The 26050-nt window shown below is 51.9% G+C and overlaps 9 protein-coding genes across 9 annotated transcripts; 3 read left to right on the forward strand and 6 right to left on the reverse strand.

Moving 5' to 3' along the window:
- Nucleotides 1-180: 180 nt before the first annotated feature.
- On the forward strand, nucleotides 181-1314 carry CC1G_11938 (CDP-diacylglycerol-inositol 3-phosphatidyltransferase). The gene is made up of 5 exons (XM_001833309.2): nucleotides 181-323; nucleotides 386-560; nucleotides 616-729; nucleotides 781-862; nucleotides 916-1314. The coding sequence occupies exons 1-5, from the start codon at nucleotides 191-193 to the stop codon at nucleotides 1174-1176; spliced, it is 765 nt and encodes a 254-aa protein (XP_001833361.2). The 5' UTR covers nucleotides 181-190; the 3' UTR covers nucleotides 1177-1314.
- A 382-nt stretch (nucleotides 1315-1696) lies between these two features.
- CC1G_11939 (ATPase) lies at nucleotides 1697-5247 on the forward strand (the record flags this gene model as incomplete). The annotated part of the gene is made up of 6 exons (XM_001833310.2): nucleotides 1697-2372; nucleotides 2473-3870; nucleotides 3922-4173; nucleotides 4233-4538; nucleotides 4593-4694; nucleotides 4751-5247. 6 exons carry the CDS (start codon nucleotides 1697-1699, stop codon nucleotides 5245-5247), a joined length of 3231 nt encoding a protein of 1076 aa, XP_001833362.2.
- An 84-nt stretch (nucleotides 5248-5331) lies between these two features.
- CC1G_11940 (hypothetical protein) lies at nucleotides 5332-6647 on the reverse strand (the record flags this gene model as incomplete). The annotated part of the gene is made up of 6 exons (XM_001833311.2): nucleotides 6489-6647; nucleotides 6296-6432; nucleotides 6166-6243; nucleotides 5955-6109; nucleotides 5798-5900; nucleotides 5332-5745 (listed from the first exon to the last, which is right to left on the reverse strand). Exons 1-6 carry the CDS (start codon nucleotides 6604-6606, stop codon nucleotides 5332-5334), a joined length of 1005 nt encoding a protein of 334 aa, XP_001833363.2. The 5' UTR covers nucleotides 6607-6647.
- A 118-nt stretch (nucleotides 6648-6765) lies between these two features.
- On the reverse strand, nucleotides 6766-7741 carry CC1G_11941 (CDP-diacylglycerol-serine O-phosphatidyltransferase). Its single transcript, XM_001833312.2, has 3 exons — nucleotides 7631-7741; nucleotides 7343-7568; nucleotides 6766-7286 (listed from the first exon to the last, which is right to left on the reverse strand). The coding sequence occupies exons 1-3, from the start codon at nucleotides 7732-7734 to the stop codon at nucleotides 6903-6905; spliced, it is 714 nt and encodes a 237-aa protein (XP_001833364.2). The 5' UTR covers nucleotides 7735-7741; the 3' UTR covers nucleotides 6766-6902.
- A 103-nt stretch (nucleotides 7742-7844) lies between these two features.
- On the reverse strand, nucleotides 7845-9716 carry CC1G_11942 (DNA primase large subunit Spp2; the record flags this gene model as incomplete). The annotated part of the gene is made up of 8 exons (XM_001833313.2): nucleotides 7845-8181; nucleotides 8234-8382; nucleotides 8434-8703; nucleotides 8750-8887; nucleotides 8947-9057; nucleotides 9108-9228; nucleotides 9291-9545; nucleotides 9610-9716. The coding sequence occupies 8 exons, from the start codon at nucleotides 9714-9716 to the stop codon at nucleotides 7845-7847; spliced, it is 1488 nt and encodes a 495-aa protein (XP_001833365.2).
- Nucleotides 9717-10115: 399 nt separating this feature from the next.
- CC1G_13923 (hypothetical protein) lies at nucleotides 10116-18137 on the reverse strand (the record flags this gene model as incomplete). Its single annotated transcript, XM_002911837.1, has 9 exons — nucleotides 10116-10391; nucleotides 10442-12789; nucleotides 12846-13023; nucleotides 13080-13913; nucleotides 13969-14034; nucleotides 14093-14146; nucleotides 14203-14346; nucleotides 14396-16369; nucleotides 16506-18137. 9 exons carry the CDS (start codon nucleotides 18135-18137, stop codon nucleotides 10116-10118), a joined length of 7506 nt encoding a protein of 2501 aa, XP_002911883.1.
- Nucleotides 18138-19108: 971 nt separating this feature from the next.
- Nucleotides 19109-23404, forward strand: CC1G_12961 (ubiquitin carboxyl-terminal hydrolase 5; the record flags this gene model as incomplete). The annotated part of the gene is made up of 17 exons (XM_001833316.2): nucleotides 19109-19178; nucleotides 19231-19372; nucleotides 19424-19593; nucleotides 19641-19827; nucleotides 19881-19989; nucleotides 20039-20141; nucleotides 20198-20310; nucleotides 20364-20472; nucleotides 20537-21148; nucleotides 21197-21279; nucleotides 21337-21586; nucleotides 21635-21894; nucleotides 21948-22057; nucleotides 22109-22268; nucleotides 22320-22778; nucleotides 22829-23075; nucleotides 23129-23404. The coding sequence occupies 17 exons, from the start codon at nucleotides 19109-19111 to the stop codon at nucleotides 23245-23247; spliced, it is 3303 nt and encodes a 1100-aa protein (XP_001833368.2). The 3' UTR covers nucleotides 23248-23404.
- CC1G_12962 (translocation protein sec66) lies at nucleotides 23399-24271 on the reverse strand. The gene is made up of 4 exons (XM_001833317.2): nucleotides 24178-24271; nucleotides 23736-24125; nucleotides 23531-23682; nucleotides 23399-23478 (listed from the first exon to the last, which is right to left on the reverse strand). Exons 1-4 carry the CDS (start codon nucleotides 24266-24268, stop codon nucleotides 23455-23457), a joined length of 657 nt encoding a protein of 218 aa, XP_001833369.1. The 5' UTR covers nucleotides 24269-24271; the 3' UTR covers nucleotides 23399-23454.
- A 390-nt stretch (nucleotides 24272-24661) lies between these two features.
- CC1G_12963 (nudix hydrolase 20) lies at nucleotides 24662-26003 on the reverse strand (the record flags this gene model as incomplete). Its single annotated transcript, XM_001833318.1, has 5 exons — nucleotides 24662-24777; nucleotides 24834-24900; nucleotides 24958-25045; nucleotides 25098-25130; nucleotides 25183-26003. The coding sequence occupies 5 exons, from the start codon at nucleotides 26001-26003 to the stop codon at nucleotides 24662-24664; spliced, it is 1125 nt and encodes a 374-aa protein (XP_001833370.1).
- Nucleotides 26004-26050: the final 47 nt, after the last annotated feature.

The following is a 26050-nucleotide window of genomic DNA, read 5'->3' on the forward strand; positions in this document are numbered from 1 at the left end:
ACTTTTCTGTGAGCGTCAAGCGTGGGCGTCGAAGGCACTGCGCCGCAGGCTTCATGGAACGTCGGCCATCAATTCATCGGATCACACGCCTTCCGGCGCGCCCAATTTGTCAGAAGTATGTGCTCAGCCAAATGATCTTGACGTGGTTGGTTCTGCACATCGAGTTCGCGTCTCTTTATCGTTCACCACCATGACCAAAGCAAACGCAGCATCCCGTCGACGAAGAGCCTCCCTGGAGCTGGTGGACGCGAAGCAGGCTGTCGACCTTGCCACAGCACAGTCCTACTCTGAAAATGTGTTCCTGTTCATTCCAAACCTCATTGGTACGTCTCCAGCGCTCATAGGTGCTGTTATCCACAGCGGGGACTGACACGCTTGTTCACAGGATATTCTCGTATCATTTTAGCTGCATTGGCTTTACACTACATGAGTTACCACCCCAAGTACTGCACGTTGTTGTATGGCATTTCATGTCTGCTGGATGCTGTAGACGGACATGCAGCGCGGGCGTTGGGGCAAACCTCGAAATTTGGAGCGGTTCTGGACATGGTGACTGATCGGTGAGTGCTTCTGAGGCATACATTACTACCAGAAGACTGATCTCGCGGAATGCAGTTGCACGACCTCTTGTTTACTCTGCTACCTCGCCTCTGCTTATCCACCATACGCCCTCTTTTTCCAATTCCTCATTGCCTTGGATTTCAGCAGCCACTACATGCATATGTACAGGTGAGCGGCGATAACCATAGTCTTCTGGACGTGTTCTGATATTCTGTCGAGTTCTCTTGCCACAGGTTCCAGGAGTCATAAGCTCGTGACCAGTGATGTTAGCCGCATCCTTTGGCTTTACTACAATGATTCTGTGCGTTTCTGGGGTTGATTCTCCCGAGCTGTAAGCTAATGATCAACAAACAGCGCACCCTCTTCTTCGTCTGTGCTGGCAACGAGTTGTTCTTCGTGTCCCTCTACCTCATGAAGTGGACCGCCTCATCAATAGGCCCCGAGGGCTATCTTGCCCACTTGTCATACCCACAACTCATCGCTATTCTGACGTTCCCGATCTTCCTCGTCAAGAACATCATCAACGTCGTTCAACTGTGGAAGGCTTCCAAAATCTTGGTCGGCGTTGATTTGGCCGAAAGAGAGTCTGCGAGACAGCAGGCCAAGTCTTCCTAATATTGCAGACGCGAACGCTGTGCAGCTATCTTACTTTTCGTATACGATATATTACTCAATCTAGTACTATTACGACTGGAACGAAGGATTGTACCACTGTATGTACAGTTCATTGATTGTGTTGTTTTCAGTGTGTTGGCCAGGGTCGTGCCCACACCCACGAGTTGGATATAACTTGATGGACAAGTAGGATATTATGGTTATACCCGAGCCTTTGCGATATTTTATACAACTCGAATTCATTCCCCAAAATTCAGCGGGAGGTGAGCCAATTTGAATGAAGCGCTCGACAGTCGCGTTGGGCCGGAGTCAATCAATTGTGTGCCAGCTCCACCTCACGTGCATTTTTGCACGGCGCTCTCGGAGTCGCTGCCACTTGAGCCTTGAACATAGACGACTGCCAACAGTCTTCGTACAGAAACCGTCTTCTCCCTTTATTTCTTCACAACAGCGCTCTGGAAGCACCGACACTTGGGACGCAATATATTTCCAGCAATTCTGGGAACAACAGCGACTTTGAATGCTCTCGCAGAACCTCCGTCGGCAATCCCAGTTGTTGCTCAAGAACTCGGTTCCACCGTCATCTTCTTCTTCAGTACAACTCCGTCGATTATGTCTCCTTCGACTGAAGCGCTCCCATCTCTCTCAGAGGACAGGTGTTCGACAACTTTCGTCCTCCAGCAGTGACCCAGCTCCGAACAGCCCCGGCTCACCCGAAGACAATGGAATAAACGAGGCCAATCCAGCGGACGAGAGGGATCCGGCGGTGGTCCAGGCTGAAGAGTTGGCAAAGGTCGTCAAAGTCCGTCGTTCCAGAGTAGTCGCCGCTGCTAGAGAAGCAGAAGCCATTGAGCTACCCGACGGATTGAATTTGTTCTGGCTGCCCGCCGAAGAACCGCAACACGCTTTGAACCCTGAAGACTCGAACCTTTCCGACCTCCCTCCACCAGAAATTCTCGACGAAGCCCTCAACAATATTCTAATCACACTACATCCTCAGATTCAGCATCGAGCGGTTTACCCTGTCAATTCCGATACACCTGTCGAGCCCACACTGGGCTTGTATTGTCCCATTGAAGGAGGGGATTACATTATTGATGCCACTGTTCGGGAGCTAGCTCGTCGGACGGGGGCGGAAGTGCTCGTGCTTGATTCAGTCCAACTGGCTGCTGGCGAATGGGGACAGTTTGGCAAAGGTATGTCAAACAATCCATAGATTGACATTTGCTTTGGCTTAACTTTCTTTAGCTGCAAATTCTTTGCAATTGCCTCTTAACCCCTTAAAGTTTCCTGCAGTATCGCACCAACCACCAAGTGGTAGACAGGAGGCTTTCGATCTAGAATTCGATGGTGAAGAGGACGGCGGTGTACCGACCCAGCAAACGATGACCTTGACCCTTCTCGCACCACAGCTCACTCAAGGTCGCAGCTTACTACCTTCCCCCTCCCGTCGTTCCCCTGCTCGCAGCAAGATCAAAGTCTTCTTCGATACTCTCGTCAATTCTACCCCTCCACCATCTTCCCCTAATGAGACCAGTGCGAGTGCCACTCCCATCCGACCCCGAATCGTGTATATTCGCGATTTCACCACCCTTGCCGCGACATCGTCGGTCTGGTACCCTCCTCTGTTGGCGGCAGTACGGCAACGACGTCGAGGTCCAATGTCAAGGCCTTCCTCCGCCATTTCCAACCCGATGACCATTGTGTTCGGAATGACACCGCCTCTATCGGGCCCAGGAGGAAGTGCCAGCCCAGGCAGCAGTGTTTTCAACATGATGATGAACCAAAATTCACCGACGGGTATGATGAGCCAGGAAACCAAGCAAGAGAAGGTTGACTGGACAGAGAGTGAGCAGGCGGATCGGGCGCGCGAACGGCGGTTGCAGGATCGGTTGAAGAAGTGGGAGAGGCACGAGGCCTCTCTTTTGGCTGAATTGCCCAAGCTGGCCTCAAATGTCGAAGAGGATGCGCAGGAGTCAGGGAAACCGGAGGTGATCGTCATTGGGCCCAATGGTTCGAAGGGGGCCCTTCCACCGTTACTGGGTCCGCCCAATATGGCTGGCCGCCCAGGACGTTCAGGGGAGTCGGAGAAGAGGTCCTCGTTCTTCAGAACCTCCATCCTCGTACCTGCGAAGCGCTCTCACTCTCGTGAACGCTCTGTCCGGATAGCCAGGCGGCGGGAGATCAACGAATTGAGTATGCGCATGGGGGTCGGTGCCATCGGTGGCCATATCGAACAGGTCCCTGCCGGGCAGATCCTCGAGCAACCTGAAGCAGACAGACCTGCTGAAGTCGAAGACGGTCCCGTCGGGAAATCTACCACCGATGCCCAATCCGAGTCTCAGAGCATGTGGGAGGATTGGGGAAACCGGATAGAGGTCTGGCCGAACGTCAAGAAAATCGCGGATAGCGCTGTTGGGCGTGTTCTGTCGACCGCTAGTCTCCCCGTACCATCTCTGGATTCCACAGCCGTCCCTTGGACTTCAGTGCAATCAGCTTGGAAAGCCCACACAATGGCCAAGGATCGTCGCAAGTCGTGGTTAAAAGACTTTGGTGCCCTCAAGGCAAAGGAGTCGGAAGAGGCGAAAACGGATGAAGCTGCTCCACCGATAGACGAAATTGTCGAGCGTGTGCGGAATGAAGCTGATTTGGACCCATATGAACAACGACTGCTTGGCTGCATCGTAGACTCAGGTATGCTTCCTTGCAGCTACAATTTTTTCTGGGAAGCTGACTCGTTTCCAGCGTCCATGCCGACATCGTTCAGCCAGGTCCACCTTCCTCCTCACGTCATTGATTCAGTCAGGACAATCGTATCTCTCCCACTGCTCCATCCACAAGCCTTTCAGCAAGGGATATTGAAGCAACATGGTATGACTGGTTGTCTCCTGTTCGGTCCTCCTGGTACTGGCAAGACGCTCGTCGTTCGTGCTCTGGCCAAGGAAGCTGGCTGCCGGATGCTCGTCATCACTCCATCAGACATCATGGACATGGCAGGTCCTTTGTTCTGTTCCCTTTACCTTCTACTCACGGTTCATTTTAGTACGTTGGCGAAGCCGAGAAGCTCGTTCGTGCGACTTTCTCCCTTGCTCGACGCCTTGGACCTTGCGTCATCTTCTTGGATGAAATCGATGCACTATTCGGTGCTCGCATGGCTGCGAGGGAGAGTGGCGGCGCAGCTGCAGCCCATCGCGGTGTTATCACCGAGTTCATGCAGGAGATGGACGGGCTCAAGTCGTCTCGTGAGGATGGAATCATTGTGATCGGCGCGACCAATAGGCCTTTCGACCTTGACGATGCTATCCTCCGCCGACTGCCCCGCCGTTTGTTGATTGACCTTCCGGGAGTGAAGGAACGGGAAGGTAAGCCTATTTCAATATGGTCCGAGAATTTGTACTGAATTTAGCCCCCTGTAGAAATTCTGAAGATCCTCCTCCGAGATGAGGTTATTGGACCAGATGTCACGCCGGAGTTGCTCGCTCAGAAGACAGAGAGCTTCTCTGGATCCGACTTGAAGCGTAAGTCAATCGTGTCTTCATATACAATAGTCCAAAGTACTAAAGCCCGACCCTAGACCTTTGTGTTTCTGCTGCTTTGGATGCAGTGAAGGAGAACGTCCACGTCCCGTGGCTGTCGGTTTCTCAGCCAACCGAGGCCAAGAACGAAGCCGAGTCGACCGTGTCATCCGAATCCGATGCCACCCCAAAGTGTCCTCCCACAACCGTTGAAGGAGCCGTCGGTTCGCCTGTCCCAGATACATCAGATGGAACGACGACCACACCTTCGGCGGAGCCGGAGACCGCGCGTCATGCTCGGGTTTTGCATTTGCGCAACTTCCTCAAGGCCCTCAAAGAAATCACCCCCTCAAGCTCAGAGTCATTGGGAAGTCTTGCTGATCTGCGCAGATGGAACGAAGAGTTTGGAGAGGGCCGCAATGACCGTCGCCGCAAGCAAGTCTGGGGCAAGGGTCGTTTCGGTTTTGTCGATGAACGAGCGCTACAGAAAATAGAGGAGGGGAAAGTTGTCCAACCAGCCCCTACGACTCCATCGGGATCATTAGAGCTGCCATAGATTCTACGACTAATTGGCGGAGAATGTAATGTACACGTTATATACTAATGGATGGGGTGATGGTCGATAAAAATTTGGGTACCATTACCCTCGTCGAGTGGAGCGGCGGGGTGCCTGAGAGGGACCGGCGTCCTCCATTTCCACGTCGCCAGTTCGGCCTGAAGATCTTCGAGTAGTCCTCGTTGTTTTCTCCTTCTTGACTTGCGTTTGCGCCGGCTCGGCTTCGTGGCTTTCACTTCCAGAAAGCTGGGCCTCCTCTTCCTCGTCTGTTTCCCGTGTTTGATGCCGAGTGCGGCGTCGGTTGCCGCCGTCGTCCCCTCTGGCAGCGTCCTCACCCACCGGCCGAAGAGGTTCGGCTTTGGCATCGTCAGGCCATTGGATTGAACATGCAGGGCAAGTCAGGGTTCCCTGTTTGCTGGTTCGGTATCGGCTGAAGCAATGATAGTGGATACGGGTTTTGCAGTTTTGTCGAGGACATGCCGCACCACGGGTTAATATCTGAATAGAGGGGTCAATGGCAACTCAACCCTTCTGTGAAAACAGAACGCACATCTTCGCAGATCGTACATTCGAGAATTTCATCGGGGTAAGTCGTTTTGAGGTAAGGCAAAAGTTCGAGAAGAGATCGCATTGCCAGGGAGTACCTTCCCCGCCTATGAGAGATAGCCGTCAAAAGCAAGTTAAAAGAATAATCCGTCTAAGCTCACTTGCTCCGGTTCAACCAGCCCCTCGCAACAAAACTCGACAGGAGAGACTCTCCTTGAGCCTTGGACAGGTTGAGCTTCAAAATGCTGATCTCTCGAAGTGCGGCGAGCGAGGTGACAGAGTAGGACTCGTTGGGTGCCAACATGATTTGCTCAACCTATGTAAGACCCAAGAGTCAAATCAGAACTTCCGGTGAATCAAAAGGGAACGCACGACACCCTTGAAGAATGCAATTTCTGCTGGGTTGTAGTCGGTTGCGACCTGTGCGATTTCATCTCCTTTTCGGTTGACCTGAATGGCCGTCAGTCTGCGGCACATCCAAGTCCAAAGTGATTGGCTTTACCAAGGCATAGAAGACTTTGCCTGTGTTTTCATCTTGGATTAGTCGGAATTCAAAGTCGAGCTTGTCGATGGACGCGTTGATGTTTCTGATGAAGTCATGCCAGTTGGGATTTCCAAGATGGAGTTGATCATTAGAGGCTGATAGTAGAGCTTTTAGACAAGACGCGTAGCAGATGAAGGCCAAAAGGACACACCTACGACTGCTTTGTAGCACTGTTCCATCAAGAGTTTTGCTACTGTTTCCGAGAGAATCCCTCTGGACAGTACGGCTTGCAAGAACAAACGATATACATCGTTTTTGGAGACCTCCATCGCGGGTTTGGAGCGGTATACCAGGATTTACGCGTGAAAGGGTCGTGATAACAATTGAGGAAGAAGACGCGCTCAGGTTCATGACACGGGCCAGACTCAGAATTTAGATACCACGCGACTTTGTTTCATGTGACTTGGTAAAGCGCGTTGGGCTTGGCAAAAAGAACCTAAAACGTGCCATTTCAGTGAATCAGTCGTGATACAGCGTCCGCCGTCAGAATTCGATGCTACATGACCGCTAGCAAGTAGATATTGTCCCGTATAAAAGATGCAAAAATGCAGCTGAAGCGACTATACTATGGCTTGGGGACCTTGAGCGTCTTGCTGACCATCGCTGCAGCCCATGCCCCATAAATCACACTGACAATGTGTACCTCTCCCCGACCACCGGCTTCTCCCCACAGAATCACAGTTCCACCAGGAAGACCTTGTTGGCCTTCAATCCAGCCTTTTTTCACCCAATATGCAAGGATACCGACAAGTCCTAAAGAGGACGGGATAGGCAACCCTTCGAAGTACTTCGCTTTACCCTTTTCTTTGGGAATGAGGGCAACGGTAGCGTTGAAACGAGCCAGTCGGGCAAGTCCGCAACATATGAATCCGGTCAAAAACACGGTGTCGAGGTATGTCCGGAGTCCTACGACAAATCCAAGCAAGGCTGGGGCTACTCCAAAAGATATCTACGAATGGTTAGTATTTGGCATGTCCCCCAAGGCTTTCAAGACCTCCCACGTACCAGGTCTGCTAGACTGTCCAGCTCCTGGCCCAACAGGCTACTCGATTTTCTCCACCGCGCGACTTTGCCGTCGAGGAAGTCAAACATGAGGCCTGCCAATGGCAAGGTCAATGCTGTCCACAAGTAGTCGATGTCCTTGGTTAAAAGGTAGTGTGCCGATGAGAATACGGACAGGGAGCCGCAGACACCGTTCATGATGGTGACCAAATCCGCCAGCCGGAAATTCCTGGATGTTTACCGTCTTCAATCATGACATGGTCTGATAACACGGGTGTACAAGGACAGTACCTGACTAACGAAAAGTGGCCATCTGTATCTTGATATTGGTGCAGCACATGCTGCTGGTCGTCGGACATTTGTACAGGCTTCGTCGCAGATTTTCGTGAGGTCATGAAGGAGATGGACGTGGAGGCGTCGGAGTCAAAAAGGATAATATTAGAACGATCATTTACATCAAACACTGTTTCGGGCTCCGATAATAGTCACATGCACCCATTCAGACTCAGCTCGCCTCCGCCATCTCTGCATCCCCCTCCGTTGCTTTCCTCAATTCCCGACTTCGCGAAGCGTATTGGTTCGGATGCGTTACGCTCTCGCCCCCGCCCACCCCTTCACCCTTCTTAATCCCATACTGCGCGTGCGTGATCTCGAATACTCGAGTACATGCAACATGGTAGTGGCCGCCGTCCACCGTCGCCTTCACCTCCTGCAGATCCGATGCCTTTAGCCCCAGTGGTGCATACGCCGATAATAGAGTGGATTGAAGGTTTTCTGAGGTGTACGTCCTATAAGGGCATCCGCAGTCGTTGGTGTTTCCAGGAGCTAAAATCTGAAGGCAGCTACAAATGGTGTCAAAGGCCATTCGCCAATCTGACAGATAGATGCTCATACTTTTTGGCGGGATAGTTGGCTCTTTTACCCTCTAGACCATACGAATGACGAATGTTATAGCGGTACTCTTTGTTGAACTTGTCGTCTGTGATTCTGCTGAACGATTTTCTCCAAAAAGCGACAGCTTCTTCGACCGAAAGGCCCAAAACCTGTCTTCAATAAGTATTTGTCTCCGTGCTTGTGTAGACCATGCTGCCAACCTTCAGGAAAAGACCGTATTGCAGCCTTCCAAAGTGCTTCAAGTGATTGTCTCGTCTAAGTTTATCGTGTAGGGTCTTCATGCACAGTGGGAAGTGTTTCTTGGCCAAATCGTCGATCATTTCGGCCTTCAGCTCTTCACCGCTCCCTTGCACTCCGTTTTCGCCCATCCATTCCGATGGGACGCCGGTGAGGAAGCCTTGCGCCAGGTTTTCCAGTATGGGTATCAGTCGGTCGTCTTCGTCCAGTCGAGGTAGAAGGCGCGCAGTCATCTAAGGAATGTTAAACTGCGAACGCCTTAGCTATAAGGTTCCATACCTCGAGCACCTTCTCCAACCTGCTTTCAAATTCTTGATATACGATGCTCGCCTGTTCTTGTGAGGGAACGTAAGCCCAACCGCCATGCAAGAATACTCTCCGCTTCTCGACAAGGTCCGGTACTCGAGACCACCGAACCTAGATAGTAAAAGGCAGCTCTGAGCAGGGGACGCTGATATACTGACACCTCCACACACCTTGACGTACTTTTCCCTATCAAAAGCAGCCCTCTTCTCTGCCTCGGGTCTCGGTAGAAAGTATAGTGAATAGAGTTGATCACGGTATTTGTTCTTCTCCTCTGCACTGACCTGAGGTGGTGTCAGTAGTGGAACACAAGGCACGGGAGACGTCACCCTACGGGAATATAGTTGAAATCCCTGGAATTCAGAAACGCCTCCCTGTCAGCGAGCGCACTATCCTCGTAGCGAATCTTGAACAACTGCGTCTCTGCCTTCACGTATCTCCTCCTCAAGTCTTCTCTAAGGTAGCGGTGCAGAGCGTAAATTGTGTGAAGTGGTCAAGGAAAGTAAGCGACACGCACGATCGACAAAACGCAAGCCTCAACACGAAATGACTGAGGTGGTCTCTTCTCCTTTGCTCATCCCTGTCCGTGGTTGATGAATTATCCTTCAATGGCATGTATTTCTCGCATTGCGCCCGGATGACCTTCGTAAGTTCGTCCCATGTCCTGTTTCGCGCTGCTGAAGACTCGATTTCGGCGAGAATCCGGAGTCGGTCCAATGCACAAGTTTCGAATTCCTCAATCGTCACGTCAAATAGTGGTGGCTTGTCATAGCTTTTGAATGAGTGGTGCAGTCAGAAAGTACTCTTGGGGAATCTGGCGATTACTTCGGACGTACAAATTCAATGGTAGTGGATACTTCAAGCCATTTGCTGAGCTTGGTAGGTGACTGGCCGTTGAACCTTGATTGAGGACGTTGGGCTTTCGTTCACCTACTTTGAACATCCTGGTAGGTCCCGGAGGGTGTCTGTTATCGATGTCAGGACCAGAAGGGAACGGTGCAAACAGGAATGCATAGTCGCGTCACGGCGTCGACGCGCCTGTCACATCACGCGCCATTCCCGTCACGAAATCAGTGTCACGCCCCAGGGCTCAACTACTAGTAAAGGAGTATCATAGATATGAAGGTATGCTACAGAGTCTAGGAGGATATGTACAATGCATGGTATACATAACGGTGTACTACGGTGTGCAAATATAACGTGACGGGTCGTAAACATAAATAGCGACGAGGGTTTCGAAAGCAAAGTGAAAGCAAGAATAAAGAATATGATACAAAGTCGACAAGGGAGGTGAGAGAAAGGGAGCCATAAGATTACATTAATAAAGAGTCCAAGCTTTTGTTTATCGTGCACTAGTTTCAGGTCGATTTGAAGTGGGCCGCCTGCGGTCTCTGGTCCTCTTTGGACGGCGCGAAGGTTTGCTATCTTCGCCTGGATCTTCCGCCACCCCGATGACGACGCCAGGTCTCGGGCGTCGGTTCTTCTTACTCTCTTGGAACTTAGCTTCCTCCTTATTCCTCCACTCTTCGGCTGCGGCAAGGGGATCTTGGGTTGGCGGTAATTGGAAAGGGGCGGTACTACATATCGACACGCTCGGAGAACCCACGACGGTGCTTGGCTGTACAAGAGTGTCAATGTCATCACTCTAACGAGTGCAGGTGTACTCACGGCGCCATTTCCATCTCGTGCCTCCAGAGAAGCCTGGGACATCGTACGTTTGAGCTGCTGTTTTCTGGCCCGTTCCAAGTACCGAAAGGGCGTGAATACTGGCTTCTGTTGCTGCAGGTCCTCGGTACTTCCATGGATGGGAACAGCCCGTGACCCATGGCGTTCCTCTGTCTCAACCTTCGGGCGATGCCTCCGCTTGGAAGGTTTGGGAGGGTGCTCGCGATCGTCAATGACCTTCGATGGCTTAGGATCTATCTGTGGTTCCGGATGCCTTGAAGGGGCTGTGGATGGTTGCCGTTCTGCCTTGAACCCAGAACTCACCAGCTCGTTTACGAATTCCGGAGGAGAGTCACGGAGAGGGACAATGGAGCGAGTGAACGACTGCTGAGAATTGGAGGCAAGCATCATCGGCGCGAGTGATGAAGGCGTCATCAGTATAGTCTCGTCGCCTTCGTTGCCTGTTTGATGAATGGTCTCGTATGACCGCGCGGGGAGAGGAATGGGCGCTTGGCGCGTGGTTCCCGGGACAATTGTATGACCAGATCGATGTGGTTGTCCAGATGAACGTGGGTCAATTGAAGCAGGCGGATGAGGGATGGTGGCTGGGAACGAAGACGAGTGCTTGTGGCGGGAGGACTGCGAAGAGAGCTGGTTCGGGGGTGCTGTCCTTCCCGAAGAATCAGCTTCTTGTGGGTTTCTCGGAATAGCGTGGCGCTGGACAGTAGGAGGAGCGGAAGTCGGAACATCGGATTGGTAATGACTCGCGGGGCGCCTGGTTGGGTTTTCATCATCCCTAGAAGGAAGGGGAACGAAGGGAGGGCGGACGGAGCCAGGTACAGTTGTATTGGTGGGAAAGCGGTAATCCGACCTGCCATGTTTCATCGTCTTCAGATCATACGGGTGTTGTCGGCTTTGTGGCTCATTGGCGGAGGAAGGAAGGTCCACCAGATGAGGACGAGTGGAGCCCGGAACTGGAATCATGCTGGAGGCCTGTCTGGCGTCATAAAGATGGCTACTGTAACGTACAGGCAAAGTAGTGGAGCCAACCTCCTCTGCTATTCGCTTCGCTTTGTCATCACGTCGAGTAAAGGGAACAGAGGCGGCGGTTGGAAGTGGGACGACACTCGGACGCGCAGAAGCATGAACAGGTCGAAGGCTAGGCTGCGGCTCGGTATTCTTGTGGGCTGTATCAATTGCTCCATGGCCTCTGTCGTTGCCCGTCTCTGCAGGTAAGGGAATAGAAGGGGTTAATTGCATCGATGGATGTCGCGTAACAGGAATTTGGCCTCCGACCAATGATTGAACTGATGCTAGGTGATTGGTAGATAGGTGGGATAGGACGGGGTGACTTGTCACAGGTAGTTGCGCTAGAGGAGGTCGGGTGGAAGGTGGAGGTGTCATCGAGGGTTGATCCACGGATGGTAACTCCATTGGAGGAGGTCGGACAGAAGGTGGTGGTATCGAAGGATGACTTGGTGGAGGGAGTCGCATTAAAGGTGGTCGCACTGAGGGTGGAGGTCCCGTTGACGGCTGGTCTACAGATGGAAGTTGCATCGGAGAGGTGCGAATAGAAGGTGGAGGGACCATTGTCGATAGGGAGCGGACAGGAGGCCCCTGAACGTGATGCGGATGAGCTGAACTGGGAGGTGCACTTGATGGTTCGATCATGGAGGGCAATTGCATCAAGGGAGGCCGAACTGAAGGCGGCGGAGCAGGGAGCGAACGGTTGGATGAACCTGGTTGTTCCTGGTACTGAGATGCGGAGGCTGTTGCATGGCGCTGAGAACCTTGGCCTTGCGACGGTATGAGATCTTTTTTCTCCCCAAACGACTTCTGGCGATTTTTCCTTTCCTCATCCGAGGCTGCCGCAGAATCCCTGGTGCGATATTGAATGGGTAAAGCGTGCTTAAAGCTCCCCCGTTCCAAATGGGTCTCGTTGAGGGTAGGGTTGCCTGCAAGCGTGTCGAGATTATCGAGGTTAGAAGGAGGGCCTTGGGCAAGTTGCTGGTCATGGATTGCGATTGCTCCACCGTGCTGGCGGTGATGACGATTGATCTCCATATCTTGGATGCGACGAAAGGTGGACTTGGCTTCTTTTGACGAGGATGTCGCAGTTTCTTTCGGAAGAGATTCACTGGATGCATTCATCGTGCCTCCCCGTGCAGCAGACTTGGCATTATGAGATGGATTGGCCCCCATGGAGTGCATCTTGGGCGGAATATTCTCAATTCCTTCGGTGGTCCCCACTTCTTTGGAATTCAAACTGAGGTCGGGAAGTTGGCCATTCTTCACCAACGGCGTTGCGAGAACACGCAAGTCGTATCCACCGTGACTGGGAGGCTCACCAGCTAGACGACTCCAGTATGAGATTGGATGGACCGGACAAACGATGTAACGAACTAACCGTCTGTAAAATGCCTTGATACAGTTCGCATGCTGAGGGGCGGTCGCATGGACATTGGATTCATTGATTGCGCACGGTAGCCCTGCGCGGTAGCTGGTCTTGGGACCGAGAGACCCACATATGTCCGGTTATCGATCCTTGTGGACTCGACTGGATTGATGGGAGTAGGACTGTTAGACTATAGTACGGACACCCGTCATCAAAGCTTCTGAGTATGAGCGCACCGAGACTCACAGACAAAAACAGCCCTTGTTGGCTTGATGACGCCCCAGGAGTAGGGTCTTCTTTCGTTTCAAGGCCATGACTTGGAAGGCGATTCCAGTTACTCGCTTCCGTGCTAGTTTCGGCCTGGTGTACCACGGTTCTAGTGTTCCAGCTTTCGAGATTTGGCCGCTGTCCGCCGAGAACATTTGCATGAGCTGTTGAGGCTGAGCCTTGCGTCATTTCGGTGCCATACTGTGGGTCGAGAGCGTCGATGGCGGGGCAGTGGGCAGTGGAGTTGACGGGATTCGCTGAATGAGGGTTGAGTGCTGACGGTGCCTTTGGATGGGAGTTTGCGCTGAGTTTCAAGTCACTCTCAGTACGGGGAAGGACATCAGCAGCCCCCACAGAACCCAGCTGGTTGCGCGGAGACGACCTCAGCGGTCCCGAATGAGAGGTCACTCCAATGACATTCGACAGCCTTCGCCTCCTCGGTTCTAAGGACTCTCGACTACTATTGTCGTTGCATACCCCGAGGGCAGAGCTCCGGACCTGGTGCCGGGAGATACTGCCTTGGAGTTCTCCAGAACCGTTGTGCGTTGCGATGGCATATGGCCCTGTCCTGAGAGGCAAATCCACAGTACTCGTGTTCCTGGACGACTGTAATATTCCTTGGTCAACAATAGCAGCTACGCGAATCTGGTTTGCCGCGCTTTGCTGAAGCAGGGATTGCGACGGGGGATTCTGAATGGATGATGTCCGAAGCGCATGGCCACTTTCACCGTCAACTTGTATCGATTTTCTATGGTTAGAACTCGGCGAACCCTTGGTCATTTGACGATGTGTTCGATACTGACTGCCGGGAACCTAGAGAAGGTCGTAAATTCAAGGGTGTGGGAGGGAATATGGAACCAATGCCGACCTCGTTCGAGAAGAAAGATGCGCCATTGACCTGGCCATTGGAAAGAGTAGGTTGTTCCAAGGGAACCTTCAGTGATAGAGGCGCTGTTAAAGTGTTGCTCGCGATAGTAGGGGATGAGACTTACGTTAGGATATGGCGGGACCCCATCGCTTGATTGCAGATGGTTCGTTTGTTCAGCCTAAGCCTTGTGATCAGACCATCCACGATTCCTGTGCATGGGGAACTTAGGGTTACCTGGAGAGCGCCTGAAAGTTGTTGCAGAACCATATTGTCAGTGGCACCCGTCGGTTTAGGTACATGCCCGTGGACAGCGTTAGACGCCGAGCGGACTACGACTGAAGGGGGAGCTTGAAGAGACTGGACCGCATTGCCATGCTTCTATAATTGGTTAATTTCTGGAGACAAACATAGCAGCTGCATATCTCACTAGATGGGAAGTATGGCCCCCCAATTGGAGTGGGAGGGGGAGGCGTGCGTTGTTCGTTGGCACTTTCGGGTGCGCTACTTCAAGAGCTTGGGAAGTGACTGGTAGGGGGTCCGGAGATAGCTGCCCTCCTGTGGCAATGTCATCACGGTTGTCTTCGCGGCGTGGACTAGAGCGTGTGTCTTCACCAACAGTTTCGAAACGCTCAGGTCGTGCTTCCTTTGGAGGTCGTTCATGGATTTCGGTGTCCTTGTCTACTCGTCCAAGTAACTCCCTCTGACTTTTTTCCAGTTCTTTCTTGATCCTCTCAAGCTGGGCCAATTTCTCCCTTCGCTTCTTGCGACGCGCCTCCGCATCTCTTGCTCGCCTGGCTCGTTCATTGTCTTCTTCGTCTTTCTCCTCTACAGCTTCTGCCTGATTCTGGTGCCCCGTTCCTTGCTCCGTGTCATACTGTCGTTTGCGCTGTGATGCATGCTCGTGGTGAACCTGAGGTCCTCGATCCACGTTTTGGATATGGCCCTGTGGCTCCCAGGCCGGCTGTTCTCCTGGCTGTCCATTTCGTTCGGAAGGTTGAGGAGGATGGGACTGGGATCTGTGCCCATGTAATTCAGGCGGTCGATGCTGCGGCCGATGTTGACGGTCCTTTTCTTGCTGTAACTTCATTGTGTATTCCTGTTCGTAGCGTCGTTGCGTCGCCTCTCGCCGTCTACGTTCCCATTCCTGCTGCAACTCCTTCTGTTTCCGCTCTTGCTCTAATTGCTTCTCCTTTCTGACATCAACTTCCACTTCGACCTTCTTTCGTTCTTCCCCCTCCTTCAGCCGTTCCAGTTCCCTCCGTGTTCGCTCTGCCTCTTGCCGCCGTCTTTCGTCTTCCAGTTTACGATCACGTTCCTCTCTTTCTCGTTTCTGCTCTTCTTCTATCCACCTTCGCTCGGCCTCCTCTCTCTGCCTTCTCGCATATTCTTCTCTCTGTCTCCTCTCTGCTTCCCTTTCTTCCCGCTCGGACTCTTCCCTCTGACTACGTTCCAGCTCTTTTTGTCTCTTCTCCGCCTCTTCCCTCTGCCGACGGTCATATTCTTCCTTTTGCCGCCTCTCGGTCTCTTCTTTCTGCCTACGTTCCTGCTCCTCCCTTTGCCTTTTCTCTGCCTCTTCCCTCTGCTTTCGTTCCAATTCCTCCCTCTGCTTTTTTTCCATCTCTTCCCTAAGCCTGCGTTCGCGCTCCTCCCTTTGCCTTTTCTCTGCCTCTTCCCTCTGCTTCCTCTCTTCCTCCTCCCTGCGCCTGCGTTCGTGCTCCTCTCGCGACTTCTTCTCCGCTTCCTCTTTCTGTCTCCGATCAAGTTCCTCCTTTTCTTTGCGCTCAAGTTCCTCTTTCCGTCTACGCTCCTGTTCTTCTCTCTGCCTCCGCTCGACTTCCTCCTTTTCCTTGCGTTCCCGTTCTTCCTGTTCCCGGCGCGCAGACTCCTCCCTTTGTGCTCGCTCCAGCTCTTCCCTATACCGTCGTTCAATCTCCTCCCTCTCTTTTTGCTTTCGTTCGGCCTCCTCTCTCAGGTACCGTTCGCGCTCTTCCCTCTGCTTGCGCTCCTGCTCCTCTCTCTGCCTGCGCTCCTGCTCCTCTCTCTGCCTGCGCTCCTGCTCCTCTCGTTGCCTGCGCTCCTGCTCCTCTCGTTGCCTGCGCTCCTGCTCCTCTCGTTGCCTGCGCTCCTGCTCCTCTCGTTGCCTGCGTTCCTGCTCCTCTCGTTGCCTGCGTTCCTGCTCCTCTCGGTGCCTGCGCTCCTGCTCCTCTCGCTGCCTGCGTTCCTGCTCCTCTCGTTGCCTGCGCTCCTGCTCCTCTCGCTGCCTGCGTTCCTGCTCCTCTCGTTGCCTGCGCTCCAGTTCTTCTCTCTGCCTGCGCTCCAGTTCCTCTCGTTGCCTGCGTTCCTGCTCCTGGCGCTGTTTGCGTTCTTGCTGTTCTTTCAGCCTACGCTCATCCTCCTTCAGCTGAAATTCATGTTCCAGCCTTCGTGGCGCTCCAACTCTTCCCCTATCCTTCTCTCAAGTCTTCCCGCTCTCTTTGCACCCTTTCGCTTCCTCCCTCTGTTTACGCTCCAACTCTTCTTTTAGCTTGCGTTCTGACTCTTCTGTTGTTTCTGTTGAGCTCTGCCTGCCTACGTGCGTATTCCTCTCGTTCTTTGCGTTCATATTCCTCCTTCTCAAACAGTCGCCGGGCTGCCTCTTCTCTTTCTTGCTGTTCTTTCTCTTCCCTCTTCTGGCGTTCGTACTCCTCCCACTTGCGCCTGAATTCATGCTCCTCCTTTTGCTTGCGCTCAAGTTCCTCTTTCTCTTGCAACCGACGTTGTTCTTCTCTCCACCTTCTTTCAGCCTCTTCTCTTTCCTTCCGGTCACGTTCTTCCTTCGCTCGCCTCTGATCCTCCAATTCTTTCTGCCTGCGCTCTTCGTCCTTCTGTTGTCTGCGTCTGTCTTGCTCATCACGCCATTTACGCTCGGCTTCTTCTTTATCGCGCTTCCACTGGAGTTCCAATTCCTCTTTCTCCCTCCGCCGCCTTTCCTCGTCCTCTCTCCGCCTCCGCTCCGCTTCTTCTCGTTTCCTCTTCTCCTCCAGTTCTGATTCCTTTCTCCGCTCATAGTCCTCCTTCTCGCGTTGTCGGCGCGCCGATTCTTCCCCCTCGTTTCTGCGTTCGCTTTCACGGCGCAAGCGTTCTTTCTCCTGCCGCCGATACTCCTTCTCTAGTTTGCGGCGATCCAGAAACTCTTGTTCCAACTTCCTCCGCTCAGACTCTTGTCTCTCTGCTTCCCGTGCTTCTCTATCTCTGTCGCGTCGATATCGATCGCGGTCTGTGTCACCGTTGTTGAGGTTATGTTCCTGGTCTCCATGTCTCGTGCGCGGTTCCCTAGCTTCCCCCTCGTTCCGCGACCGGGGTAACTCCTTCCCCCGTTCCCTTTCCCGAATTTCCTTCTCTCTGTCCGAATCCAACGCTCTCTCTCTCTCTCGTTCTTTGCGTTCACGCTCTCTATCCCCTTCCCTCTCCCTTTCCCTAGCTCTCGACTTGTCTCGATCCCTCCTGAATCTTAACCACCCTCTTGTGTCCCGCTCTTTCTCTCGTCGTTCATCTTCCGATTTGGCCGTAGACCCAGAACGGTGTTGTGTTTCGTCGTAGTTCTTAGAACGTAGATAGCTGGATTCCTTCAGCTTGACTCTTGCCGCAGACTTGTCAGTGTGTTTGGTCGCATAGTCCATGTAGTAGCCTCTCTGTACGTCCATAATTTGAGTTGCGGAATGCGAAGCGGCTCTAGAAGGTGCTCTGACATTGTCTGGGCGTGAGGAAGGGATCGGTGCTGTATCCTCCGTTCCGTGGTACTGAGGACGCTGGGAACTTCGAGGGTAGGTGTTGGACGGCGCAACCGACCCAACCTGGGCGTGCATGTGTCGCAGGAAGGGCTCAACAGCTCTGTCCAGGCCACGATGCGAGTTGTGTGAATGCGCAGTACCCGGTGGAGGTGGAGGAAGGATCCTGGTGTTTTCATCGAGGCCGACGAGCTGTTTGCGGGTGGTCTTGGACGCATGCTTGTCGTTGTGTTTGCGTACATTGACGGGCGGCTGGTCTAGACGGTCGACGACGGCCTTGGGGCGTTCGTCTTCAGAGTCGTTCCTCGGTTGAGGAACCCAGAATTTATATGAGTCCCTGGAGCTTGAAGGTTTACTGGGCCGCGGTTGGCTGTCGGTCCTACGTGTGAAGAAACTTTTCATACAGAATGAAAGTTAAAGATGCGGAAAACAGCTCCTGCTTGGTTCGGGAGCCTCTGCGTTATATAAAAGGGAAAGAAATCCAGTAATACGGACTTGGTTTCGTTAACATGAGGCAAAGGGGAGACGTTGATGAGTCTGCCGCATTTGGCATGCTGGGGCCTACACATGTTTATTGCCCAGAGCTGCGCCCGAAAAACGAGGGCGATAACACTTGCAACGAGGCCTCTGGGATTGAATGAAGAAACGATGTACATTCAAGATCAAATTTCTACTTAGTCAAAGGTACATGTTTGCCAACTATCTAGGGCATCGTGCGTGGATGGGACTGAACGCCTGAACGCGACGCCATAAGTGAGAGTTAGGCCAATGCCCGGAACATCAGCAGCGCAGAAAGAACCCAAGACGGGTCCCTCCTGCAACCGATGTACCGAGCTTGATATTACACGATTTTGACTCATTACAAGACAGTGGGACAGCGGTAAGGCTGTTGGAGAACAAGTCTCCCTGTCTAGACAATTTAAGGATCGTGTGGGCTAGAAAAAAAGGAGTAATCGCGAGAATAATGCGAACCTAAGATCAAGTGAATGTCGGTCACATTGAGTGATTAACGAGGACTATTATTGGGATGGAGAAGAAGACAAACGATAACCAGCATCTGGCTCTGCGGCAAAAAATAAGAAAAGTAATCGGGTATTGCCGCGATAAGTTCGCACGGTCCTCACGTTTTGGGAAATGGGCATCGAGGCGACTCCTGGCACTGGCAGTGCTTGCTCCCTATCTTCCCGCAAGCTTGATTTCTTCCCCTTCCCCGTCATTTTTGTCTCTTGCTCTTGTAGAATTCCTCTCCTTAAATCGCCAAAAACCAAACAAAGTATCACCGCTGGCTAGCACCAGAGATGGTACGCCATCTATCGCACTAATGACCTCCATGTGACTGAGTCAACGTTCTCTTCTCTGACCAGATTGACGGCATGGAAATCCTAGACGAGAAACAACCAGGACCCCCCATGGAAGTCGACGAGGCTGTATCTGTTCGAGATCGTGAGCCTCCTCGTTCTATCTAGGACATGGCATCTTACTAACGAGATTCCAGACGAGGCCTTCGCTGCGAAACATCTCCCAGATTTGGGTCACGACGTCAAGGATTTCAAAGTTTTTACGTGGAGGTTGGAGAATTGGCGCCAGCTAGACAAGAAATTGACAAGTCCAGAGTTTGAATGTGGGGGTCACAAATGGTCAGTTAGCGATGGAACATGTCCATATACGCGGTACTGACGATGGTCCAGGCGAATTCTACTGTTCCCCTTCGGCAATTCAAATGCACCACCAAACGATACAGTGTCCGTCTATCTCGACTACGCTGAGCCAAAGAAATCTCCAGAAGGATGGCACGCCTGTGCCCAGTTTGCCTTAGTCATCTCCAACATTCACGATCCTACAATCTACACCGTTAGCCGTACGTAAGATCACCTTGTCTAATATCCTGATGCCAACCCTTTGCAGATGCTCACCACCGATTTATCGCGGAGGAATGTGATTGGGGGTTCACTAGGTTCAGCGAGCTACGCAAGCTGTTCCAACCTGTCGAGGGTCAACCGCGCCCAACAATTGAGAATGGATCTGCGGATATCACAGTGTTCGTCCGCGTCCTTGAGGACCCGACAGGAGTGCTATGGCATAACTTTGTCAAGTTCGTCGTTTATCAAGTCCAATTGATGCAACTGTCTCTAACCACTCCATCAGCTACGATTCGAAGAAGGAGACTGGGTTTGTGGGTCTGAAGAACCAGGGTGCCACCTGCTACATGAATTCGTTGCTACAGTCTCTGTTCTGCACACACTACTTCCGCAAGGTAAGAACAAGCTTTTCCGCCCCACACGTCCATACTGAGCCCAGATAAGGCGGTATATCAAATACCGACAGAACACGATCACCCCACCGAAAGCGTGGCGCTTGCTTTGCAGCGAGTATTCTATCACCTACAAACTTCAGATCAGCCAGTCGGTAAGGTTTTATCACTTACCCTCCTTTCAAGCGATGATTGAGCAATGTCCTATCAGGAACCACTGAGCTTACCAAATCATTTGGATGGAAATCGTTGGACTCGTTCTTACAACATGATGTCCAGGAATTCAACCGGGTGCTCCAGGACAAGCTCGAGTCCAAGATGAAGGTATGATCACCCTATACGCTTATAGTGTATTGGTTTCTCAACCGTCGTACTAGGGCACGAAAGCTGAAGGGGCTATTCAAAAGCTTTTTGTCGGTAAAATGAAAAGCTACATTAAATGTGTCAATGTGGATTACGAATCCTCGCGCACTGAGGCTTTCAACGGTAAGGGGCTTGTGGTCACTACTTTTCTGCTTTGTCACATTTTAAACACTATTATGACGTACAGATATCCAGCTTAACGTCAAGGGCATGAAGAACCTTTACGAATCATTCAAGGACTACGTCGCTGTTGAAATGCTGGACGGAGAAAACAAGTATCAAGCCGAGGGCTTTGGTTTACAGGACGCGAAGAAGGGCATCATCTTCGAGTCCTTCCCTCCAGTATTACATCTCCAGCTCAAGCGTTTCGAATATGACATTCAGCGAGACGCGATGGTCAAAATCAACGACCGTCATGAATTTCCCTTTGAGATCGATCTCGAAGAATTCCTTGACCCAGCTGCCGACAGGTCTCAACCATGGGTCTACAAACTCACAGGCGTCCTGGTCCACTCCGGCGATTTACACGGAGGACACTACTTTGCCCTAATCAAACCGGATCGGAATAGTCGATGGCTGAAATTCGACGATGATCGGGTCACTCCTGTAACCGATAAGGAAGTCCTCGAAGAGAACTATGGTGGCGAACCCCTTAATGGAATCCCGCCTACCTATCAGCGAAACCAGGGACGAACCATCAAGCGCTTCACCAACGCCTACATGTTGGTTTACATCCGCGAATCCGCCATGGACGAGATCTTGGCACCGTTCACCGAGGAAGACACCCCTGCGCATCTCAGTGAGTGCTGTCTTCTTATGAGTTGGGGGATCGGCTAAACAAATATAGAGCGTCGGTTGGACGAGGAGAAGCTTCAACAGGAAGCGAAGAAGCGGGAGCGGGAGGAGCAGCATCTTTTCCTGACTGCCAAAGTAAAGAGTCGCTTTTCCCTTGCAGGCGTTGCAAGATACTGATGTTGGGTTTTCTAGGTTATTACTGACGAGACCTTCTCGCGTCATGAAGGATTTGATCTGGCTTCGTTCGACGAGAAAAACTGGCCGCCGTCTGATTTGCCTAGCTTCCGTGTGTTGAAGCAGGAAACCTATGCCACGTTCAAGAATCGAATTGCCCGTCATTTCAATTACCACGATAACCAAATCCGACTGTGGGTCCTCGTCAACCGTCAAAACAAGACTGTCCGACCAGACACCTGGATACCCGAGAACGAACCGACTTTGAGTGAGTAGCTGCTGGTCTCGAGTAACCGCCGTGGCTTACATTGTGCAGCTGTCGATGTGATCCGAAACCAAATGGCCGCTCGTCAGACCGACCTCCGCCTCTACGTCGACGTGATTGCTGATCCATCGAAGCCTGACCCGCCCCCGCAAACGATCATGATCTTCCTCAAGCACTTTGACACCACCAAGCAGTCACTTACTGGTGTCGGAAAGGTTTACGTTGGCCGGCAAAGTAAAGTTGGAGACCTCATCCCGATCATCAACGAGCGCATGAGATGGACACCTGGCACGCCCTTGAAGCTCTATGAGGTCCGTGACGATTGCTGACGCCAGTTCACTTGGGCTTACCCGCTGTTCTTTAGGAAATTAAACCTGGGATGATTGAATTGATGAAACCCAAGCTCACTTTCTCGCAGAGTGAAATCCAGGATGGTGACATCATCTGCTTCCAAGTTGACCTCTCGGAGAAGGAGTAAGTCGCGTGTCGCTTGTTCCCGTTTCTCGGGCTGAATGGTCCACACAGAATCACCGACCTCGACAGCCAAGGCCTGTACTCCAACCCGGTTCAATTTTATGACTTCCTTCAGAACCGGGTCATGCTCATTTTCAGACCCAAGCACGAAGATGGTCAAGATAACCCTGAGTTCCACATCATCTTGAGTAAGAAGCACAACTACGACATGGTACGTTCCTTACTTCCATTCTTCAGCAATGGGCTTATTACCGTGTAACAGATGGCCAACAAGGTTGGAGAGGCACTTCGCCATGACCCTATCAAGCTTCGATTCACTACCACTCATGCGTCCAACGGTTCACCTAAAGCCATCTTGAAGCGATCCTTAAACCAGAGCATTGCAGAAATCATGGCACCCAACTACATCAGCCCCACCACGACGGTTATCCTGTACGAGAAGTTGGACGTCAGCATTGTGGAGCTCGAGACCAAGCGCAGCCTCAAGGTCATCTGGACTGGTATTCATAACAAGGAAGAGGCGTCGTATCCTTTCCTTCTCCCAAAGACGAGCATGGTCCATGATCTCGCTGATCATCTTGCCAAGCAAGTCACGCTATCACCTGGTGGTACTGGCAAAATTCGTGTGTTCGAGATCTCGAAGGACGGAAAGATGCAGAAAGAGTTTACCGGATCTGAGATGATTGGTAACATCCCTGACCCAGTGGAGTTGTATGCAGAGGTTCGCGTTTTTTTATTCGATTGGCGGGCAGCGTCTCATCCCGGTCTTAGGAAGTGACTCGGGAAGAATTGGAGGCGGACGATACCGACAAGGTTATCGGCGTGTTCCACTTCTCCAAGGAACTCACGAGGACACACGGCGTTCCTTTCAAGTTTGTAGTGAAGCGAGGAGAGAAGTTCTATGATACTAAGAAGCGGTTGCAAGCTCGCTTGGGAGTGTCGGACAAGGAATTTGCCAAATATCGATTTGCGCTCATCCAGGCGTCAACCTTCAAGCAGCCCTCGTACATCGAAGATGGTACAGTTTCTTCTTCTATTCTATACAGACAGTCTTTGACATATGATTTGCAGAGGACACTATCTACGACCATCAGTTTGCACCAGAGGATGTGCTAGGTTTGGACCATGTGGACAAGTCTGGAAGGACAAGAGCTGGTGGAGGGGAGAAAGCGATCGTGATTCGAGGATGATTGTAGCATCATCGTCAGCTTTCTTCATTACATACTGTACATCGTTCTTTCCCCGCTTTGTTTCGATTCGTCACTTATTCTCACTGTAACCTTTGATTTGCAACTTGCCGGCCTGGATGCGGACTGCTCTAATGGTATCTCTGTCATAATATGCCTTAACGTGGAATCATATAATAGTTTCAACGTGGACAGACAACAGATCTAAGGCTACTTTCGTCGCTTAGACTTGGCCTAGATGAATGGTGTAAGGTTGGTTGGTGGGAGAGGCAAAGGGAGCACTTACAGATTTGGGTGTTCCCTCACCGTCGCTCGTTATCGACTGTTCAGAAGCAGTAGGGGTTGGGGGAGTTAGACCGTTGGATTTGGTGGGTGTGGACGGGGGAGGACCTTGGACGGGAGTGAGTTGGAACTTGGCCTTGACATCGTACTTCAATTCTGTATATAATCAATGAGAACCAGTTGTTGTCTTGGGGGAGGAATGGACAGACCCAGCTCAGATTTCAATTTCTCCGTGTTCTCCCAGATAGCGCGCATTCTTTCGTTGGCAAGCATTTCGTTGGCAGTGGGGAAGATAACCTGACCCCATCCCTCGACGAAAGAGTTGGCTTCCTGGACGACTTCCATTACTTCTGCTTCGAGTTCCTTTTCTGCGGCCAGCAAGCTGTTCCAGAGATCGTCCCCGATGGAACCTTTTTGAAGGAGGGCCTGGAGAGCGGGTTTGTCTTCGCGGATGCGCAGGACCCGCTGCACATCGGCCATGGCACGTCGCACGAGGGCGGCTTTCAGCAAAGAGTCGGAAGCAGGTGGGTCTTGTTGTAAAAGAGTGACATATGCATTTCGTTCAGGGTGGGAAGGGAAATAGGGTTCGTATACGCGGGCTGGATGTGGTGTGTGTTAGTAAATAGTTGAGTGATTGAAATAAGGACTGACTGGAGGTGTGTTTCCTGTAGAAATAACTGAAAACAAAAAGGCCGCCAAAGACGATGAAGATGTAGGCCACGGGGACGAGGATGGAGGCCATGGTGGACGGTGGACAGACGTGTTCCCTGGATTCTGCTGGCGAGATTGATTTGTGCCGACGTGGATGTTATGTTTGGCTGTATTAGGACCTGAAGACGTCAGCGCCCCCAGTTTCTCCCATCTCTACTTTCATTTCATCTCTCTGTTCTCGCAACTGCTCAAATTCAATACGAAACATATGCGCACAACGGAATTCTATCAAACTGAAGCCCGTTCGTGGATTGACTGGCATTATTCTTTCAAGTGGGATTAAACACTCGTTTTCAATGAATAACCAACTCTAGTTATAGATATCGCTCCCCAACCGCCCATCATAGATTTTTACATCTGGGGCAGTAAAAAGACACGTCGCCTCATAAAAAGGCAAAGGCACTGAACGCAGCCGTTGTTTTAGTCATTGCTTCCATTTCGAATAGTCGAACTGGCCGTGTAGTCGGGTAACGATCTTCATAAAATCGGGTTCGTTGTCCGGCGTGATAATGCCCAGGCGGATGAACAGGTCGATCAGGACTGTCAGGTCGACGGAAGTTAGCAGGTGAAGCTCCCGTTACATTTTTTGGACACACCCATTCCACAGTTCGGTTTGAACTGGCCTGCGCGTAGTTCTTTTATCACGCGCTCCTGTGACATGAGCTATGGCAGGGTGCAATGAGACAACATTGAAACGAGTTGAAAGAGCTGAGTAAATACCTCGAAGGACTCGACCTCGCCATCCAGGGGTTTTGGTTGGAACAATGCGGGGTCACTGTTAGGTGGGATGACGAGGTCGTAAACGTATCTAGAATTGGACGGTCAGTGACATTTTCACGGGATGGTGTAGGCACACTCACTCCACTTCGGGTTGAAGCCACCCTTTGGTCGTTCTGTCGAATGTCATCCTTAGACAGGGAGGATGCCAGGGTATATGTAAAATACCTTATCGTATAGCTTATCGCCCCAACGGCCTTGATGTGCTTCCGGACGACATGATCAGGAAGACTGGCCTCCTCCATGCACTCCTTCACCAAAGACTCGAAAGGCGACATGCCGCTTGGAATGCCTCCAGCGACGGTATTGTCGAGAAAACCCGGCCAAGTGGGTTTGGTCAACGCACGGGTTGGAACCCAGATTTTGAGGTTCGTTTGGCCATCGTCATCCACGTTGTGCTCGTAGATAGTCATGTGAACCCCATAGGTGATGACCCCGAACAATGCGCAAGCAGATCGCTCCATCTCGAAGACATAGTTCAGCGGTCGGTCGGGCAGAGGCGCAGTCGGGTGGTCATGGGCGCCAAAGGGGTCTGCGTAGATAGGATACATCTCGTTTCGCCATTTTGTGGGGCCACAGACTTCGCTGAATAGCCCAGTATCTCGCCATCGCTCGCAGATCTCCTTCATCGCGGCTGTCCTCTTCTCGTGGTCGTCCAGCCAGCTCTGAAAGCTAATGCATGGTCCAACTGACCGACCATTGCTCAGAGTCCGGTGTTCTGAGGGTTCCAAGCGGAGGTTCCATACTTCGGGTGTACCCTGCTGTCGATTGCGAGCGTTGTCGGCGATGAGCTCCTTGACGATGGGAGGTCTTAAAAGGCCGATTATAGGACTATCGATGTCTTCAGTCAAGGCGAACGGTATCAGTTGCTCGGTGACGTCGAATTTGGCGTCGTACAGAAAGTCTGGGGCATCTCGTCGAAGGTCAACGTTATCACACAGGTCGACGACCTGAAGATAGGAGAGATCGGCGAGCTTTGGTGGTGGCATCGCGGAAAGGGTTTGGTTTTGTGATGCGGCGCTCGGGAACCGGATCT

Source organism: Coprinopsis cinerea (assembly GCF_000182895.1).
Source record: "Coprinopsis cinerea okayama7#130 chromosome 2 map unlocalized cont3.2, whole genome shotgun sequence".
NCBI lineage: Eukaryota > Fungi > Basidiomycota > Agaricomycetes > Agaricales > Psathyrellaceae > Coprinopsis > Coprinopsis cinerea.

Bases quoted from the DNA above. Each gene is read 5' to 3' on its own strand.
- CC1G_12962 (XM_001833317.2), bottom strand. From the start codon at position 24,268: ATGGCCTCCATCCTCGTCCCCGTGGCCTACATCTTCATCGTCTTTGGC. The intron at 24,126-24,177 runs GTCAGTCCTTAT...CACCACATCCAG, and splicing joins CTACAGGAAACACACCTCCA to CCCGCGTATACGAACCCTAT. The intron at 23,479-23,530 runs GTAAGTGCTCCC...CCATTCATCTAG, and splicing joins GTGAGGGAACACCCAAATCT to GCCAAGTCTAAGCGACGAAA.
- CC1G_11941 (XM_001833312.2), bottom strand. From the start codon at position 7,734: ATGACCTCACGAAAATCTGCGACGAAGCCTGTACAAATGTCCGACGAC. The intron at 7,569-7,630 runs GTACTGTCCTTG...GTAAACATCCAG, and splicing joins GGCCACTTTTCGTTAGTCAG to GAATTTCCGGCTGGCGGATT. The intron at 7,287-7,342 runs GTACGTGGGAGG...AACCATTCGTAG, and splicing joins TGGACAGTCTAGCAGACCTG to ATATCTTTTGGAGTAGCCCC.
- CC1G_11938 (XM_001833309.2), top strand. From the start codon at position 191: ATGACCAAAGCAAACGCAGCATCCCGTCGACGAAGAGCCTCCCTGGAG. The intron at 561-615 runs GTGAGTGCTTCT...CGCGGAATGCAG, and splicing joins CTGGACATGGTGACTGATCG to TTGCACGACCTCTTGTTTAC. The intron at 863-915 runs GTGCGTTTCTGG...ATCAACAAACAG, and splicing joins GGCTTTACTACAATGATTCT to CGCACCCTCTTCTTCGTCTG.